At 49.6% G+C, this 18,644-nt stretch overlaps 1 protein-coding gene across 3 annotated transcripts in view; it reads left to right on the top strand.

The window, feature by feature from the left end:
* NTRK3 (neurotrophic receptor tyrosine kinase 3) overlaps nt 1-18,644 on the top strand; it is a 210,273-nt gene that overhangs the window by 31,036 nt on the left and 160,593 nt on the right. For all 3 annotated transcript variants that reach the window (XM_009090015.4, XM_009090016.4, XM_018913926.3), the window contains exons 2-3: nt 1,182-1,256; nt 2,502-2,573. In XM_009090015.4, the coding sequence (XP_009088263.1) occupies nt 1,182-1,256; nt 2,502-2,573 (147 nt within the window). The remainder of the gene's footprint in view (nt 1-1,181; nt 1,257-2,501; nt 2,574-18,644) is intronic.

The raw sequence follows: 18,644 nt of genomic DNA, 5'->3' as shown, positions 1-18,644 counted from the left end.
TAGGTCCATGTATTTCCCTCATGCTAATTCACCTGTTCTTGTGCAAGCACAAGGCATAGAAAATGCTGGAGGAGGAATCTGTGGCCCCTGTGACTGCTCTGTAAGTGGTCTAAGGTCCCTCTTCTGCTCGCTCACCATGTGAGGTCCTGCAACCTTCTTGCCTCGAATCACAGCATAGTTCTCAGGGTTTTCTCATCACTCCAACCCTTCATCACTTGGAGATGTTTCCTCTCTCCAGGGTCAAGTCCAAAGCCAACTATTGCATCAAGGCAGATGTGAGCTTGGGTGCGCATGTTCAGAGACTTCAAAGTTGGGCTTCTTTCACATATTGTCTGAAGGGACCTGCCAGATGTTTTCCCTCTCTCAGCTGGCTTTTAGAGAGGACTACCTCCACCTGCTTCTCAGAAAAGACCCTCTTGAAAATGTTTGTGTTTCTGGTGGGAGGGTGTCTGAGTTTAATCTGGGAGAACGCCAGAACTGGTCGAAAACCACCTGGGAGATGAGGACTGAACTCCTTTCACACCACACAGCATTGCAGCCTCCTAGCAGAGGCCAGTGGCCACAGCCAGGTAGCCCCACTGCTGCCAGCATCACTCCTGTGCTGCTGATAACAGGGAACCCTGTTCTCTGGGGCTGCTGATCTGTCACCTTCCCCCGCCTCTAATATTTACTGAAAGTGATCCTGCAGTGACAGATCTATTTCTGTTTTTGTTCCCTGTAACATACCTGCCAGACTGCCCCAGGCGACTGAGGAATTTGTAATAAAGGCAATGTTTCCAAACTGAGCTTGGTGCTCTCCTGCCAGCAGCGTGTCCAGCCAGCAAAGACTAGGAGCCTGTTTATCCACCCTAGTTAGAGACTGGATAAATATGACTTTTTTTTCATTTAGGGCCTAATTTTTTTGTTGAGAGGTTTTATTTGCTTTCACTCTTTTTGCATGACCCATTTCAATTGTGTCTTTGTTCACTGATGTGTGCAGGGAGTGGCAATGACTTGGGCAAGGATATTTAATGGCTTGAAACTGTGGGTGAACCCATGTTATTTGACTTTTCCAAAAGGCTGGGAAAACAGAATGGGGCTGGGTGGTAGGGTATCACATCCTCCCTTTGTGTGCTGTCCCTGGCCTGGGCTCAGCAGCCATCTGGTTGTGCCACAGCTGAGCCTTTCCTTCTTCTCCACAGACACATAGAGAACTGGAAGAACTTGCAGACACTGAATGCCGTTGACATGGAGCTGTACACGGGACTCCAGAGGCTGTGAGTATGTCCTGTGCATTGGGGAGGGGAATGGGCTTGGGCAGCCTCTTCCTTCCAGCAGAGCCATGGCTTCCTTCCCTCTGCAGCCCCCATGCTGCCAGTTTAAGCTGCTGGATCTACTGTGTTTTGCTGTGGGAGTCCACAAAACGGAGATGAAATGCCTTTTGGTCTTGGCTGGGTCTGTGAGGAGGAGGAGGATTGCTAGCTCCTGACAGCTCTGTCAACACACATCAGCCCTGACCTCTCCTCTCCCCTGCTGTTCTGGTTCTGGGCTTGTGTGTTGCTCTGACTCATTCCAGCCCCACAATGTGAAATTCCAGCTGTCTCCACCAATCCTTCATTGCTGGGCTGTTGGTCCTCATTTAGTGCAGTTACCATCATGGTGGTGCTGTGCAGGAAGGGAATTGCATCTCCCTGCACAGCTCTCTGTGCATGGAGAGAGGTCAGTTTTGTGCGTCATGGAGGGGAAACTGAGGTCCATGAGGTTGAAAGAACTTTGCATATGCTTTGGAAGCCTGGCCAAGCAAGGATGCCAGCCAGTCTCTTAATTCCCCCTCCTACATCCTCTGGATCTGTGAGCACCCTGCATGCTGCATGTGTGAGATGCAGAGTGTTGCTCAGGGCTAATCAGAGACTCTAATAATGTGTTTCACTGGGAGCTTTACATTAAGTACAGGTCCCATGTGGGCTGGAGGAGCTGAATGGGGCTGAGCATTCAGTAACCAGATTCCAGCAAGCTGTACTTTTAACACACAAAACCCTCGTAAGCAGGCTGGCTGTTGTTCTCTCCTCACGTAACAAAGCAGCAGAGACAGCAGATATTTACAGAATTACAGAACATTCTGAGCTGGAAGGGATCTACAAAGTACATCAAGTTCAACTCCTGGCCCTGCACAGGACCATCCCCAATAGTTACACCACGTGTTTGAGAGTACTGACAAATCCTGGTTGTAGTACTGATAGAGCTTTTCCAAAGTGGGCTGTGAAAAGGATTATTCTCCCTTCAAGATCCAGAATTCCCTATGGAAAATACCCTTCTTTATCAGAGCTGCAAGCAGCAGGGTTTCCTCTTTGGTATGAAGATGGGAGACGACTTTGCTGTGGTTAGGTTTGCGGTGCAGTGCTGCTTGTGGAGATGGAGGGAGAGCAGAGGAGCAGGAGATGGCCTGTGCCACCCCAGCAAGCCTTGGTGGATGTGAGAGCAGAGCCTTAACTCCATTGCTGCCCTTCTGCATCTCTCCACAGGACAATCAGGAACTCAGGACTACGAAACATCCAGCCAAGAGCCTTTGCCAAGAACCCCCACCTGCACTATATGTAAGTGCCAATGGCTCCTGTCCCCTTTTGCCTCTTCTCCCTGTGGAAATGTGGATCCCAAGGTGGATCCCCAAAGTCCATGTGGGGGACTGCAAGGAGAGGGAAGGGGAATGCTGATGGGGAAGGGAAAGGGCAGGAGATGGAAAAGCAAACTGCACAGGGAGCTGGAATTGGGCTGCAGTGCAGGATGGGGAGGGCTCCTGCTGGGAAGCAGAGGTGTTTGGGTTCCTAATGACTGCCCTGGCTCTGATGGCAGCTCTGGTGAGTGCAGCATCATCACCAGCCCCGTGGCTGCTGCACATTTCCCTTTCGGCTGAGTCTGGGGGCGGCTGCCCACCCCAGAGCACAACCAGAGCCTGCCCTGCTCATTACTTTTTAACCAAAGGCTGCTTTTCTGACACAAATCCTGGGGTATGGAGCTGCCAGCTCTGCTGCTAATTATTGACTTTTTAAACTGGTGTCTGCAGGGGTAGGGATGTTTTGTGCTGGAGAGGCTGAAGCCCTGCTCTCCTGGGATGTCACACAAGTGTCCAGCTGCTGGGGCACTGTTACCTGGAGAGTGGTGTCACAGGGAATTTCCACATCCTTGAGGCCAAGTGCACTGGTTTCTTTTCCAAATGTGTATTTACTTTTCCCAAGGTGATAAAGCAAAGCCTGAATTTCAGGCCACTGTGCAAGGTGCTCTGGGGGCTTGAAATAGTTTGTCCAAGTTACTGTGTCCAAGTTCAAAGCCCTCTCTGCTCCATTGTAGATATGAAAGGTGAAAAGGGTTTGGTGAGAGGCCCTGGCCTTGGGCACCAGCTGATGGGCTGAATGGGAGTGTTTATCCCTGCTTTTTGGAAAGTGCTAGTGGCTTCTTCAGTGAAAAAGTGCATTCATTTAAGTGTGTGGGTGCATTGGGCCATCGATACAGACTCGTTCCTGGGGCAAGGAGATGGATGCGACCTGCAGAGCAGTTGTCTTTTGATGTCTGCTCAGAGATGATGTGAACTGAAAAACCCCAAAAGCTTCCTTTTTGGAAAACCATTTACAGTTGCTAAGTGACAGTAAAGTACTTGCTAAATAGAAGATCTGCAGTACCAAAGGACATGAATAGTTGAGGGCATTGTGAACATGAACTGAGCCTTTTTGAGATTCAAGAATTGCATATTTTCATAATAAACCCTCGTTAATTCTGACCACTGGGATATTCCTGATTTTTGCTCCTTGTTACTTTGATTTGTAGCATTTGTTTTGTGTTTTCTGTAGTTGTTTGTTCCTTGGAAGCAGTTCTCTCTGAACCATTCTGAATTGATTTCTTTTTTTTGATGGTTGTTTGTCAATTGTGCAGTTGCTGTTTATGTATCTAGCAGATAAAATGAATAACGTTTGATTCCTGATGAAATTAGTTTGGATGTCGTAGGAGTTTAGAAGGCCATGTATGCTAGCTTTGAGGCTGAATGTGCCATTAATGTGTACACAGACAATTGTTGCTGCTTTTCCCCAAAGTGTTTGTTTTTGTCTTTTGGAATTACTTTTGTGAGTGGAAAAAACCCCACATCCATCTTCTGTCAAGAGTTAGGATTGGTACGTGGTGATGAAATATGTGTTTGTTTACTGCTTGGGCCCTGTAAGATTGATCATGTTCTTAACATCTTTCTTTCCTTGCCTTGTGGAGCTCCAGGCAAGTAAGTACATTATTTGCTTGGTGTTTGCCAGAGGGTTTTGATGCTATTGCTGGGGCTTGGCAGTGTGGATGTTCCCTGTGAGGGATGCTGGACAGCTGAGGATGGAGACCTGGGCTTGCAGGGCTGGTGGCTCCCTGCTGCTTCCCAAAGGCTCTCAGACCACAATGCCTTTGATGCCCCCTTGCAGCCAGGGTGGCTGGTGAGGCTCTGCACAGCCTGGCAGGTGCCTGGTGCCACCTGGGATCCCCTCCATGGCCTCAGCACTCTGCCAGCACATCAAGATGCCTCCCTGGGAGCTCAGCTCAAAGGCCTGACATTTTCTGCAGCCTCTGCACATAGGAGCCAGGGATAAAAGGATTAATGGAAATGTCACTCTGCTATAAGTCTTGGGCTGCTGTAGTGAGGTACAGGAGTAGATGGGAGTGAAGGATACTGTCCCAATCCTCTTGTGGTGGGGCTGAGTGCAGGGCTGGGACCACGGGATAGTGCTTAGGGCTTGTTGAGTGACTGCTACACGTTCTTGCTGCCACTCTGGTTTTCTTTCTCCTCTGATGGCTGTTTGGATGGTTGCTGGTGGAGCTGAGTCAATAAGAGGACAAATATGTCTAATAAATGACAGAGTGGCTTCACTGCCAGGGAGGGTTGGCACAGGGTGGTGGGGACTCCAGGCTGGACCTTTGCAGGGTGTTACAAGCTGGGTCTGAGCAGGTTTTTTCACTTGAAGCTTGCGTACAAATTCTGAGGTCTCAAAAGCTTATTTTCACCCCACACATTCTTCCCTTCCCCTCCTGGGTTAAATTGAAACTTCCTGCTGAATTGAGTTTTTTCCCAGTGCCTTTCATGAAGGTTTCCTCCTCTCAGATGGGCCAGATAGCTCTGCCTTCTCCCTGTAGCATCTATTTCTGGCCCTTCCTCTGTGCACGCGCTCGTCTTCAGACCCCAGCTGTGCAATCACAAGCAGATCACTTATCCCAGCTCTAATTGCAGGAGCTCAGGTTTGTGAGGGTTTGGGTGAAGCTTGGCTTGGTTTTTTCCCCTTCCCCACCACAGAGTCAGGGAGGAAAGGTGGGAAACCCATGAAGGGGATTTTCAGCATTCAGCTGCTCAAGTGGTAGATCTCAGAGTGCTCCAAAGTGCAGCCTGGCAGGGTCATGCCTATACTTTTAAGGTTTGAAATTAGCTGTATGAAGTGCAAGGGGCTTGAGGCTGATGTACTCAGTGGAGGAGCAGTGGGTGACTGTGAGCCAGAGGTGTGAATCTAGAAATAGCTTTGGTTTGCTCTTCCTTCCCCTTGAATGGGGACAATTAGGGCTCATGGCCGGTCTGATCATTGGTGATGTGAAGCCTATCACTGCTATGGAGACAATCCAATTTGTAACAATGGGTTTTGCAGCATGGATCTACTTCTTCTGCTGGTGGTTGGGCTAAGACAGTTCAGTTGTTCTAAAACAAATACTGGCTGGATGTTAAATAGGGGTGGATGCATGTCTGACCTAAGCTGGATATCTTCCAGTCTCGGGTGCCCTTACTGGAGATCATCTCACTGGGAGAAGTTGCATTGGTAGGTTCCTGGTCCAATTTCCATGCATGTTTGTCAGCCCTTTGGCTATTACAGAGATGGTCCTGGACAATCTCATGCCCTGGATGTGAGGACCAACAGGTCTAGGCTGTGGGAGACTGAGCCTTTGTAGCCAAGGTTTCTGGGTGTTAGTGGTAGCAAGTGATGCAGCTGAGCAGAGGAAATGTTTGTGTTGACAGAAAACCTCAGTCTTTGGCTGGAGGCTGTACAAGAAAACTCTAGGATGGTATGGTTCCTAAATTTGAGAGATGTAAACCACCTGAATACATATTTACTGTGCTGCTGTGTTTAGCACAGCTTAGTGAGGGAAGAGCCCTGCATGTTCTCGCTCTCTCTGTCCTCTTAATGACACTGGAAACATTTGGCCAATTTATTTGAACTTGATAGAGGGTTACAAGCTGGGAGTTTATCAACTTCCTACACGTATCATGAAACCAGGCAGAGTAAAGAGAAGGTTTTGTAGTGCCTTGTGGGGAAGGATTCAGCATTATCATGTTCCTTGTGAGGCACTGGGAAGTCCACAGCAGAACTGAGCTTCACAGTGCTCCAGGAACTGGTGCACAAGGGAGAACAGGACTTCCACTGGCTGTGGGACAGTAGAGCAGGCTATGCCTACAGCCAGACAAGTTGATATTTGCAGTTCCTGAGTCACCCTTTCCTGGGAGCAGCTACTTGAGAGGCTGTGATTCCCTCAGAATGTTTTCCTGGGCGGCTGCGTACTCAACCAGCCAGTCAGGAGGCACTGCCTTGTATTTGCAGAGGTAATTGTGCACACCTTATTTATTGTGTAGTAAAGAAAACAAATTAAGGCTGTGTAATTACAGAGACAGGCATGCTTTTAAATAAGGCTTAAGTAGTCAGATTTCTATTTAGAAAATTAATAATTACCATTTCTGTCTGCATCAGAGGCTCTTTTTAAACTGTCTTCTAGAGGTTTATACATGCTCAAAATTAGTTTGTGGGCCAGCCCAGACACAGCCTCCATCAAAGAGCACTCTCTCAGTGCTGCCTGCCAGGGTGAAGACAGGGTTGAGGATCAGGCTTTCCCTTCCAGGCTTCACCCAAAAGTCTTAAAGATGATGACCCTGGGCTGGCTCATGCTGTGTGTAATTGGTTTTTTTGAGTATGGTGTGGTCAGATGACCAGCTTCCCAGGTGTTTTTATCTGTGTGATCATGTTGGTCTCTTTCTCCCCAAAACGAGGACTGGGGAGTAACTGGAAGGTGCTGGCAGGAATGCTGCAGGGACATGCTTTGTCTGTTGAAAGATTGAGCTGGATGATCCATGGGTTTCTATTCATGGGCAAATTTGAGCTGTGAAAATCTGGAGCTTCCCAGAATTTCCTTTGTAGGTTGTGGTGTTTTCTGAGGATGGGGTCGGCTTTCAGTGTTCTGGTTTGGTTCAAGGCAGTTGTGCAGTGTCAGATGAGCTGGTACCTTGGTACTGAATGTAGCTTGTAGCTCTGGCATGGGGATTCCCAGAGTTATGTTACAGGTTTAGGTTTACATAGGAAAAATGCAAGGCTGCATCCCCTGAAAATTGAGGGGGCTGAGGTAGTTTGAAGTTGGTGTGTTATCTTCTGTCCTCTTCAGTGCTGTGTCAAGACAGGACTCATAGCACTCCAAAAACTGAGGCCTGTGTGCTTTCAGAGGGCTGCAGGCAACCCTCTGCAAGGCTGGCAAGCTTCACTTTCTTTGCTCTGTGTGTCTGGGAGATTGATTGAGATCTTACATTAAATAAAGAAATAAACAAATAATCAGATGCTGAATTATTCCAAGTGTTTCCTCTTGGTCATGCCTTGAGGGCCACTTTCCCCTGCTCAGAGTTAATAATCTGTTGTCTTGCTCTGAGAGAGCCATTCTTAGATATGAATCAGGGTTAAACTCTCTCTCCCTCGCTCCATTCCACAACCAGCTTCAGGCCCTGTGCCTGCCTGCAACCCTCCACTTGATTCTGGATGTGCTGTTAGCCTTCTGCCTCCTTCCTGATGGTTTCTTCCTGCTTTGTCCTTCCACCACTGCAGTGCTGTCACACCCATCCTGGCAGTCTCCTCCCAACCCAAAGTGTTGTGTTTTAATTGGCCTTAATTTCCCATCTCTCTCTTGAATCAATGCAGCCTCACGAGGCTGTGTGTACCAGCTGGTCACAGTGTATGACAGTGGGTGAGCTCTCAGTTCACTGGGAGGATGGAGCACAATGCATTTACCCAAATCACCTTCTCAATAGTTTAATGTGGTTTTTTTTTTTTTTTTTCATTTCCTAAATAGGACTTAAATTTCTCTTCATGAATATAGGCAAAATAACATGTATGAGAAAGATTTAAACAGCCTTTAAGATCTATTAGGTGGATGTTCCTTTACTATCCCAAAGCAGGCAGCAGCTTGGCTACGTTTTGGTTCCCATTTGTGCACTAAGAATGTTCCTGCTCCAGCCCCTTCCGAGATCCGATCACTGTGCTGTGGTTAACTCAGGGAGGCATTTTCCCCCGTATGTCTCCAGCCCTATAAAATTCTGGGCATGCCTACAGCACAGCCACTAAAATAAACAGCTGTAACATCTCCTCTGCTTCCATAAACTTCCCTGTTTTCTCCCCATCTGCTTTGTCCCCTGGATGCCAGTGTAGAGCAGGTCCTTGCTGATATGCTAATCGGCAGCAGGGGTTTGATGGCATGTTTATTCCCAGTTTCCTGCCTCAGGTGACTGATAAGCAGCTAACTGCAGCTTCTCCTTTTGCTGCAGTAGCAGAGGTAGGTCCTGCGTTTTACCAGCCATTGTGCACAAGGCCAGAGGAGAGACCAACTCCCTGCAGGACTGTGGCTTCCCTTCAGGCTGGGTTGAAATCATTTGACCTGCATTGAGAGAGCTGGGTAACTAATTCCTGGCTGCAGGCTGCCTTGCTGGGCTGTGGAGAGGGTTTATTGTACTGTGATAGAAAGGGGGGCAGCGAGTTTGTGACTGATGCACTCTAGTAGGACCTGAGAGTTTCCAACTCAAGCACTTCATGTTTTGTGCCAAGATTTGTCCTGCTTCAGTTCCCCATCTTAAAACCTGGAATAACATTTATTTTCTCTGCTTTTATTTGATCTATTTGAGGCAGAACACCTTGTATGATTTCTACTGAAACCCGGCCTTGAGTTGTGGGATGCAGTTGCAATGTCAGATCAGTTACAATAACTCTGTCACAAGTAAATTTTGCATATTTGGGTTCTTATGTCTATGATTCTGGAACCTGGGCTGCAGAGGGAAGAGGAACCCTCCCTGGGAGGGGGTACCTGAGGGCATGGAAACCTGCTGGGGGAATGGACAGTCATGGCAGGATGAGTGGAAATTTAGTGACCACCAACCTTATCTGTCCTGGGATTTGTCTTTCCATGATCCTGGCTTACTAACAGTATGATTACAGGGCTGGTTTTCCCTTTTTGATATACTGGCAATAAGCAACAGGGCAGAAAAATAGAAACATTAAAATCATATGGTATTTGAGCAATAAGCTACGACAGGGCATGAATGATGGGACATTAATTCATGATGGTGTGTGACAAGGCAGGAATTTAAATGTCATAAGTTAGGCAGCCGTGAGTTTTATAGGAATTATAAAATTTTATTAGAATACTGGTCAAAATGTGGAGTTTCCCACCAACCCCTCCCTTATTTGTATTTGGGACGGGATGAGTTGTGAATTCTGTTGGATGCAAGAACCTGGGTGGTGTTTAGAAGGCTGCCAGTGAGAGCCAGAGGTGTGTCTCCCCGGGGAGCTGTGGGTGACCGTGTTTCATGCCTGTTGTCCTCCAACACGCCTGAAGCCATGCTTGGGCATTCCCGAGGCTGCTCCCCAGGGAGCTGTGCTGGTGCCCGGTGCCCCGCGCCCCGCGGGGCCGCGCTTCAGCACCACGGACAGGGCCGGCGGCTCCTCCCGTCCCTCCGGCGCCCGTCCCCGCTCCCTGCAGCCGCCTGGCCTCTGACCCAGCTCCCGGCCTGTGCTGAAGCCTCCCGGCTTCCCTGCCCTCCCTGGGTTTGCCCCCTGCCTCTTCTGTCCTTCTCTTGGAACAAACTCCTTCACCTTCCAGCCCCAGCCTGTGCTCTCCTGGCTGCAGCTGCAGGCTGGCTCAAGGCATGGGATGGGAGATTGCCTGTGGGGTGTCCAGGCTGGTTTCACTGCCAGCAGTGTCTTCTTTCTTCCATCTCTCCTGCTGTGCAGCCAGTCTGCCCAGCTGCCTCTTTGACAGCTGCAATACCTGAAATATCCCTGGAAGTGCTCAAGGCCAGGCTGGATGGGTCTCTGAGCAGCCTGACCTGGTGAAAGTTGTCCTGCCCGTGGCAGGGGGTTTGGAACAATGTGATCTCCAAGATCTCTTCCAACCCAAGCCTCTCTAAGATTCTGTGCATACAAACTTTCCGAGCTGCAGTGATTCCTGGCACTGACTGTGCTCTGCAGCGTGAATGGATTTGTTTTGCAGCACCACTACCCAGCTGCTGTCTGGGGGTTTCTCACATGAGTAGTTCTCTAGGACATCTGCCATCCAGCCTCACTGCAACCACAATCCCTGGGCTTTGGCTGAATGTTTGCTGTATCCAGTTGTGCGTGTTGATAATTGTGGGTAATTTGCTGTCTCAGGATAATGAAGGAATGCCTGCTGCACTCTGAAGCACTCAGTGCTTTGTGGTGATTAGTCTTTTCATTGGAAAATATTCCTCACAGTGACCAGCAAAAGATACTTCTTTTTAAGTACGTAATGTATTCAGAAGAATGGGTAAAATGGAGCTTTTGTGTGCAGACATTCCTGTTTATTTTGACAGAGTTAACTGTCAAAGGCAAAGCGTGTTTCAGCTTTTGGAGTGGTTATAAGTGTGGAGTGCAGCAAGCAGGCTTCACTGGGCTCTGCCTGCATTAAGTCACCCTGTTCCCCTCAGCCCAGCAATCCTTGGGCTGTCAGGAGGCACATCATGCCACGGCTCAGCTGTGGCTGCAGACAGGTCTCTTCTCAGAGCACAATTCCTCCCTGTGTGGTCAGGTGCTGCAAACAGGTTTTTGGGCAGAGGTGCTCCTGTGCCCATGCTCAGGTGTGTCCCAGGCACCTGCTGTCTCCCTGTTCCCTATACCCACCCTGCAGACACTGGGGGGAGGCAGCAGCCTGGGTGAGGCAGGTCCTGCTCTCTGCTGTCTGTCTCCCAAACTGAGTGTTTCTCTTGTCATCTCCTGAGGCGTAGCTGGAGCACGTCAGCCTCACCTCCTGCTGCGGCCAGGAGCTCCGCACAGCATGGGAGATGGCAGCTGCCATCTCTGCTGGCTGATGGCATGGGCCCTTCAGTTCCCCTGTGCTCACCTCCCCCTGCCTGCCCCCAGCTCTGCTCCCTCGTGGTGCCCAGCTGCTGCTCCCAGTGCTGGGGTGCAGGTAGCTCTGTTCCCAGCCAAGGTGGGGTGAGTGCTGCAGGCTAATGGCAGGCTTTCTTTTCATTAGCTGCTGTAAACACAGGGCTCTGGCAGCAGCCTGCTTTTCTGAGCCCAGGAAGACCATTTTTCCTTTTATCTATAATTTAGTGAAGTGTCAAGCCACAGAAGTTTTAATGATAATAAGCAGCAGAGGAAATTTATTTATTTGCTGCAAAGGTGGATTTCGTTCCAGGGTTGGTTTTTTTACTTCCCTCACAAGAAATGTTGGCTGCTCATGCAACCTCACTCCCAGTGTGTCCAGGCTACCTTCCCTGAGAAGCTCAGCACTACAGTTCCTGCTTGGCTAAATGGCTTTCCAACCCCTCTCCCACGCATGACACTGGGGCCAAGCAAACTGGGAAGGGAGGGGCAAGGAGAATATAGTGAGGTATGAGCATTCTCATGTGCTTGCTGAGGTGTAATGGCATCCACGAGTTTCCTATCTTCCTCCTGTTGCTGTGCATCTCTTACATCTGCTTCCCAGACCAGCCTCTGGGATGGATTTGACTGCTGAGGAAAAGCAGGGAAGGGCTTTTTTTGGGATGACATGTAGTGCTTGCCTTCTGTCAGCCGATGAAGGTGCCAGTGCTGACTGCAGATAAAAAGTGGATTGATGTCATGTGGAGGGACCAGGGCTTCTTTCTGAGGTTCAGGAAGGCACAGAGTGGAACTCTGGGCTGGCCAAAGAGAAGCAGGGGATGGGATGAGTCTGTGGCAGGGACAGGGTGTGGAGAGACATGGTTACAACAAGGGATTGGAGCAAGGAGTCTTTAGGGAAGACATGGAGAGAAGAAGGGGGATGGGGTGTTGGAGAGGTGACAGGGAAATGGATCTGGAGAGGAGGGGGAGGATTGACTGGGGTAGGGAAGAAGCACGTGTGTGTGGGAGATCTGAGGGTGGAAGCAAGTGCAAGGGAGAAATGGGTTTCCTAGGAAATACGTGGGAACTGTGCCTCTGAATTAACCAGAACCTTCCTCACCTCTTTCAATGTGGCTTTGGAGGCAATATTAGAATCTTCCTAATTATTTTTCTTGGACGAGTTTTGCTATCTTGATGATATTAATTATTCTTAAAGGTCAACAGCACTCACTTGAATCCCCTTCTGTTCTATCATGTAATCAGTTAATTAATTGGAAACCATTTAGCAGAGTCTGCCGAGAGCTTAGCCTGCCGTATGCCCTGTTGTTTTGCTATTGCTGGAGATATATATATATAGTTTTGTATTTATACCCCTTCCTTCCTTCAGAGGCTCTGCAGAGCTCTTGCTACCATCCCAGTGCATCCCAGCCTCTGGCAGTCTTCCCTGAGTCAGGAAAATTGGGGCTCAGGCCCAGCTGTTAGTTTGCTCTTTGCTAACCCCTTCGAGGTTATTCAAGGCTCATTGATTTCTGGGCATCCGAGTAGGTGGGGATATTTGAATTTATATATTTTTTTAATATAAATTTGATTTAAGAGCCCTCTAACAGCTGAGATCACAGTCCTTGTTCAGGAGGAAGAGGGAAGACCAGAACCTGTCCCAGCACATCTGTGCTCAATAAACTGACATTGAGGCTCTTGTGTGGACCTTGTCCAGCTCTCCCAGTGTTTGCCTGGGCATTTGGAGTGACCTCCCAGCTGCGTGGTGTCTCTGATGAGCACCTGTCCCTATTGCTCCTAGGATGTTCATAGAACCAATAAGGTTGGAAAACCTCTAATATGATCAAAGTCCAATTACAGTGGATTCCCAGAGATGCTGGGAAATGCCCTGTGGGCATCACTGTCTTTCCCATGCCATCCCCCCAAGCTGTGCCTTGCCACAGCTCTGAGCTCTTCCCTCACGCAGGGCCATGGGGTTGGCTCTGGGTTCACTGGAAACCCGTGAGCAGGAGGCATTCCTCGGTTGTTCTCTGTTCCCAGCTTGAAGAACAATGCAGTTTGAAGCAAACAGGGTTGGATAATCCCAGCCCCTTGCTGGAGCTGGCAGCTGGCAACCGTTGTCCTCAGCCGGCACACATCTCCTGTATTACTTCTGCATGCCAAAGCAGGAGGAAAGCCCAGTGTGCAGTAATATTTCAGTCTGATGGATCTAGAATTGCTGCAGTTTGGGGCAGAGGAGATGAGGTGGGGGCAATGAAGCCCTGAGGACCTCTTGGCTGCAGGAGGGCAGCTATGGGGGAAGGCTCTTGCCAGCTGCAAGTTGATTTTTCTGTTCCTTGAGCAGAAGACTGGCCAGTTCTGTGGATGCTGCTGGACTCTGCCCTGCAGGGAAACTGGCAGGCAAAGGGAAAGCAACTGCAGGGCTGACCCAACTTTTAACCTTTTCTCAAGTCCTCTGAGAGTCCAGATGTCTTTGGAGAAGAGCAATGGAAACTGCACAGCACAAGGGCAAGACGAGTGTAGTGCAGAGGTCCAGATCCCTGCATCTGCTCTGCCTTGAAGCACAGGGGACAGAGTGACCCACATCTGGTGATGCCTTCCCATCTGTACTGTGTGCTGAACTGAAATTGTGAGGTGTTGCTTGAGGAGCAGAACTGAGCTGTAGGTAATGCCAGACCATGGCTGAGGACCTCTGTTAATTGTCTCACTCCTCCACAGCACCAATATATGTGTCCTGGTGCTGAGCCTGTACAGGGAGCAAATCCAGGAGAGCTCCTGGCAGCTGTGAAATCCCAGGCTGACCAGTCCAATGGCACATCCTGCTCTGCTCACTCTGATTTCTGGGCATGTGAGGCTTGCACGCACTTGGCAGTGCCCAGTCCTTTTCCAGGCTGTCTCAAACGTGTCCTGCTGGGACTTGGGGCTGAGCTATTGGAAATTCCAATCAAGTCTAATATTTGCAGAGCCTGATTTGTGGGGAGGCCTGTCCTGCCACAGCTTCTGGGACTTGTTGGGGTAATTTTAGCACATTCATTAAGGGAGGACAGTACATTTTTTCCCCTAATGAGCAAAGCTGCTTACTAAACAGGAAGAAGAGGGAGGGGGACAGGGAAGGCAGGGAGGGTGATGGGGAGTGTAACAGTGCTTTTAGAGGTCATTGGAGTTATCTGGCAGGGATAAGCAAGCCTGAACGGAGCTGCCCCTACAGCAGCATGTGAAGCTGTGACATTCTCCTCTCCTGTGGCCACCAGCACCCAGCTAAGGCTGCAGTGAGCTGTGAGATGATGGGAAGCACCTGTTGTGCCCAAATAGCAAGGGAGTCACATGCAGTGCCACCAGCCAAATCCAGCAGAGGGGACCACAGCTGAGGATGTGCATGTCTCCTTGCCTTGCTGCCAGGCACTCGCTCGTGCTCCCTCAGCCCCGGCTGCTCTGGCAAGTTAATCCCTCCCAGTCAGGATTTTCATAGTGGCACCATGTTATTAAAACGTGTGAAAAACTTCTCCCATGCAGAAATAAATGTGTCAGCTTGGAAACAAGGGCAAGTGGAGGATGGAGCTGCGTGGAGGAGGGACAGGTGCACAGGGTCCCTCCCCAGCAGCAGCGTTTCTGCCGTTGCGTTGAGCTGAACTGCATAAAATAACTTACAGTTTAATTACAGGGGCTCCTGCTTGTTGGTGTCATTAATGAGGCAACTGGCTTAATTTAGCCGAATAAAAATGGCTTTAATAGTGGAAACACTTTTGGCTGCTGGGTAATTAAGGGAAGAGAAAAAAAATGCTGTCTCCTCTTGCATTAAAGTCCACTTGTTCTCGTCCCCACGGATCTGGATTCCTCTTTGTTCCACCTTCACCCATCCCTTTTTTAACTCCAGGAGCTCGTTCCAGACTCCATGAGGCATTCCATGGCCCCATCTGTCACTCATACTGTGACAAAATGGCAAAGGTCACCTCCCCTCCCTGTTGGTCACCGAGGCAAGGTCTTGGCAGTGCCTGCGGGAGCAGTGGGAGAGTGCGTGGGACATGGTGTGTCCCCCCTGAAAAGGAGGAGGAGGATGGAGGGAGAGAGCAGGAACTGGGATTTAGCTGTCACTCAGTAACAGGCTGTCCCTGAGGTGTGCAGTGAGGTGCTGCTGGAAAGGGCTGCCGGGGACAGGAGCAGGAGCCTTGGGAGCACGGCTGCTGCAGCAGGAGGGCTGTGGAGCGGTGTTGAGCCTGAGCCATGGGTGGGTTGGGTGGCTCTGCCCTGGACCTGGTCCAGGTGAGCTCTCTCCAACCCCGTCTCCCTACTCAACTCCTTTTGGAGGCAAACAGCACCCTGGCAGCTACTCTTGGAGACTGTCTCCATGGAAAAGAGCATCTTGTGAGTGATGGAGAAAATGTCCCATGGCAAGGAAGCACTTTGAATATGTTCCAGGAGTGCTGATGGCAGGTCTGTCCTGGGAGAGACAGGCTTCTGTTCATTGCTGAGAAAAATGCAGGGAAGGCATTTTGCTTCCCTCAGCCTGTGTTTCCTTGATGTGTGATGTGCTGTGTTTTGTTACAGGTGGAACTGATGCATAGGCTGTTATAAAGGTTGTCTGGCACACTGCTACAGGACTGCTTCCACTTTCCTATAATTCTGCCAAATTTTAATTGCTCAGTCTGAAGTTTTCTGGTTTGGGTGTCTGCTCCTGGCTGATTCTATTTTTCCTTATTCCTTTCTAGTTTCACATAAGAGCTTCCTCAAATGTTTGAGTTGGTAGAAGGGAGGTTGGGAAAAAGCTGTTTTGCTCAGGCTAGAAAATGCTGGTGATGCTGCTGTTACAGAACATTTGCATCCTTCTTTTGTGGAGGGAAAGGAATCTTGTCAAAGGGCAGGTTTTGCTTGGAAGGCTTGGTTTTGCTGAGAGACATCTTAGGTCAGCAGAATGGCTCTTGGTCCAGTTGGAGGGGAGAAGTTTTTCAAAGGATGTTCAGGAATGAGTGAGGGAGAGGAGTAGCAGCTCTTGTTGGGGCACTGCTGTTGGTGTGGGAGGGTGTAATAGTGAGGGAGACCATAGGAAATTTGGGCAGGGTAAGGAAATTGATGCTGAGAAATATTTGGGAGTGGTTGGAGAGCAGTGAGTAGTGCAATGCAGCCAGCTAGGAGGGAGAAGGAAATGGGCCAGGAAGGAGGGAAGCTGGCGCTGCCCAGCCACAGCATAGGGTGGTGGGGTCCTTGTCACACCTGTAACAGGGATTTGGAGGTGGCAACGGACTTGGAAATGCTGCAGGAAGGCAGATTGGGCCTTTGAGAGGCCTTGATTTGGAGCTGTGAAAGGACTAGTTCTGGATGTGAGTGCCTTGATTTTCCCCAACCCTCCCCATTTATGCTCCACAGAACACTGGGAAGCTTGGTGTGTGCAGCTGAGGTTTGTGACTGTGGGGAGCCTTGCAATCACCAAACAGGAGTTACAGAGTGCTGGAGCTCAGAGCCTCACCTGTGGAGCCATAATTTAATCTCCTCATGTGCATGTACTGTGATTCCATCTCTAATTACAGAATCACATGCTCCCTTCCCCAGGAAACCTGTCCCATCCAGCATGTGGGATGGATCTGTTCTGGAGAGAAATCACTGCTGTGCAGTGAAGTTTCTCTGGAGGAGCTCTATTTTCTGCAGCACGAGTCAGTAGCTGTAACCTTCTGTATGTGGAATCCCAGTGCTGGCATCTCTGACCTTTGGAGATTTTGTGGCCGACATGGTGCATTTTTAATGTGTGTTTGTGTGCAGCTCCTTTTGGGGTCTGGGCTGAGGTCTGTCTCTGAGCCTGAGGAAGGACCTTTGTGATGTTTTGGAGTACCCAAGGTGTCAGTTTCCATGACAGACATGTTGCTCCCTGTGTGTGTCCAGGCTGATCTGAAATGGAGCCGTGGGTGTGTGTCCCCCTGCCCAGCCCTGCAGAAGTTGATGGTCAGGTCAGATCAAACGCTGGCTTTGCCCTTTGAGCACAGAGTCTCCTGCCAGATGTGGGCAAGGGAAGAGCCATCTCCTCTGTCCCTAATGCTTGCTGGGGTTATTGTCTGGGGGAGGGAGGAGGTGGTAGGAGTTGGTTTCCAGGCACTGTGGGAGATGAGGAACGGAGCACATCTGCCTGGCAAAGCCCCCTGCATTAGTGAGGATGTTTCCTTTCTCCATCTCTCTGTGTCCTAAATTGTAATAACACGATCATGCTATTTTTGATTCCCTTATTTGCGTGGAAAGCCTGTTGTTTTTTCTCTTCTCTTTCAGAATCCAATTTTCTCTTGACATTTCTGCCTAATGTAGCAAAACATGACCTTTGAGAAAGGACATTCCAGTGAGATTCACTCCCTCCTCTGCATTTCTGCCTCTCTCCCACATCTTGCTGTCTCTCATGCATCCCCTTTACGCTTCCTTCTTCTCCCTGGGTTGGGGGAGGGAGTTTACTGTCTCACTTTTCAGTAACAGTGAGTTGCTCCTTCCCCTCCCACTTTTCATCTGTCTTTGCAAAATTTCCAGGTGCTCTGGGGTGGATAAAGGAGGGAGTCTTGTAATATTTTTCTTCCCCTTTGCTTAGCTTTACCTGCCATTTTTGCCACCTTTGTCAGGGGCTGGAAGCAGTTTGTCTACAGACGTGGGAATGGTGGGATCTCAGTCATGTGAAATGAGGTACCTGTGGTTTGCTGTGGTTCCCACAGCAGGATAGTCTGATGTGCAGCAGAGCCAGAATTTAAAAAGGCAGCACTGTGCCATCATTGTGTTTGGGCTTGTTCTTCTGCCAGGCTCGTGGAGAGCCTTTGGGACAAAGCTTTGCTGTGTGAGCAGCTTCCCCACTCCTAATTGCAGAGTTCTATGCAGGTGGGACAGGACCAGGATTGCTTTTCCCTTGCTGAAATTCAGTGTAAGGGAAGAAATGAATCTGTCATCCCAAATCCTCGTGCATTAGACCTGTGACAGCAGAAGCCATTCAGGGGTTTGCTCTCTTGATTTTAGCACTTATTTGCAAATCAAACAGGGTTTGGGGGCTGAGCCCTGCACAGCTGGACTGCCTTGGGTCATACCTCCTATTTGGCCAGCCCAGAGCTGAGTGAACCTCAGGTCATTGATGCGTCTGGGTCTTCATTGCTCTTCCCTGTGGGCCAGGCTGAGGCAGAGGGGCTGCCCTGCCTGCCTGTGGCTCTCAGCAGGGATGGATTTGGTGAAGGATGTGAGGCAGCACCTCCTGTGTGTTCTGGAGGCCAGCAAAGAGATGGGGCATTTGGGATTCTCCCAGAACTTGTGATCACCTGTTCCTCTGCTCGCTCACCCATGGGCTGGTCTCTGGGTTGGTGGCTCTCAGGCTGGCCAGGTGTCCCTGGGAAGGCTGGCCAGAACAGAACAAGTTTCATTACCATCTTTATGTGCTGTTAAAAACCAGGGGCTGTTCTCCTTCTGCTCACCCTGCTCCAGACACATTTCTTCCTCTTGTTTTTATTAATTCAGTTCCTTTTACATTCTTTCATCTTCTCTGGCTTTCAGCTAAAGAGAAGATGTCAGCTGGGTTGCAAAGCTCTCCCAGGT

The sequence above is a fragment of the Serinus canaria genome, chromosome 10 (assembly GCF_022539315.1).
Source record: "Serinus canaria isolate serCan28SL12 chromosome 10, serCan2020, whole genome shotgun sequence".
Taxonomy (NCBI): Eukaryota; Metazoa; Chordata; class Aves; order Passeriformes; family Fringillidae; genus Serinus; species Serinus canaria.
This window is presented reverse-complemented; position numbering and strand designations above follow the sequence as displayed.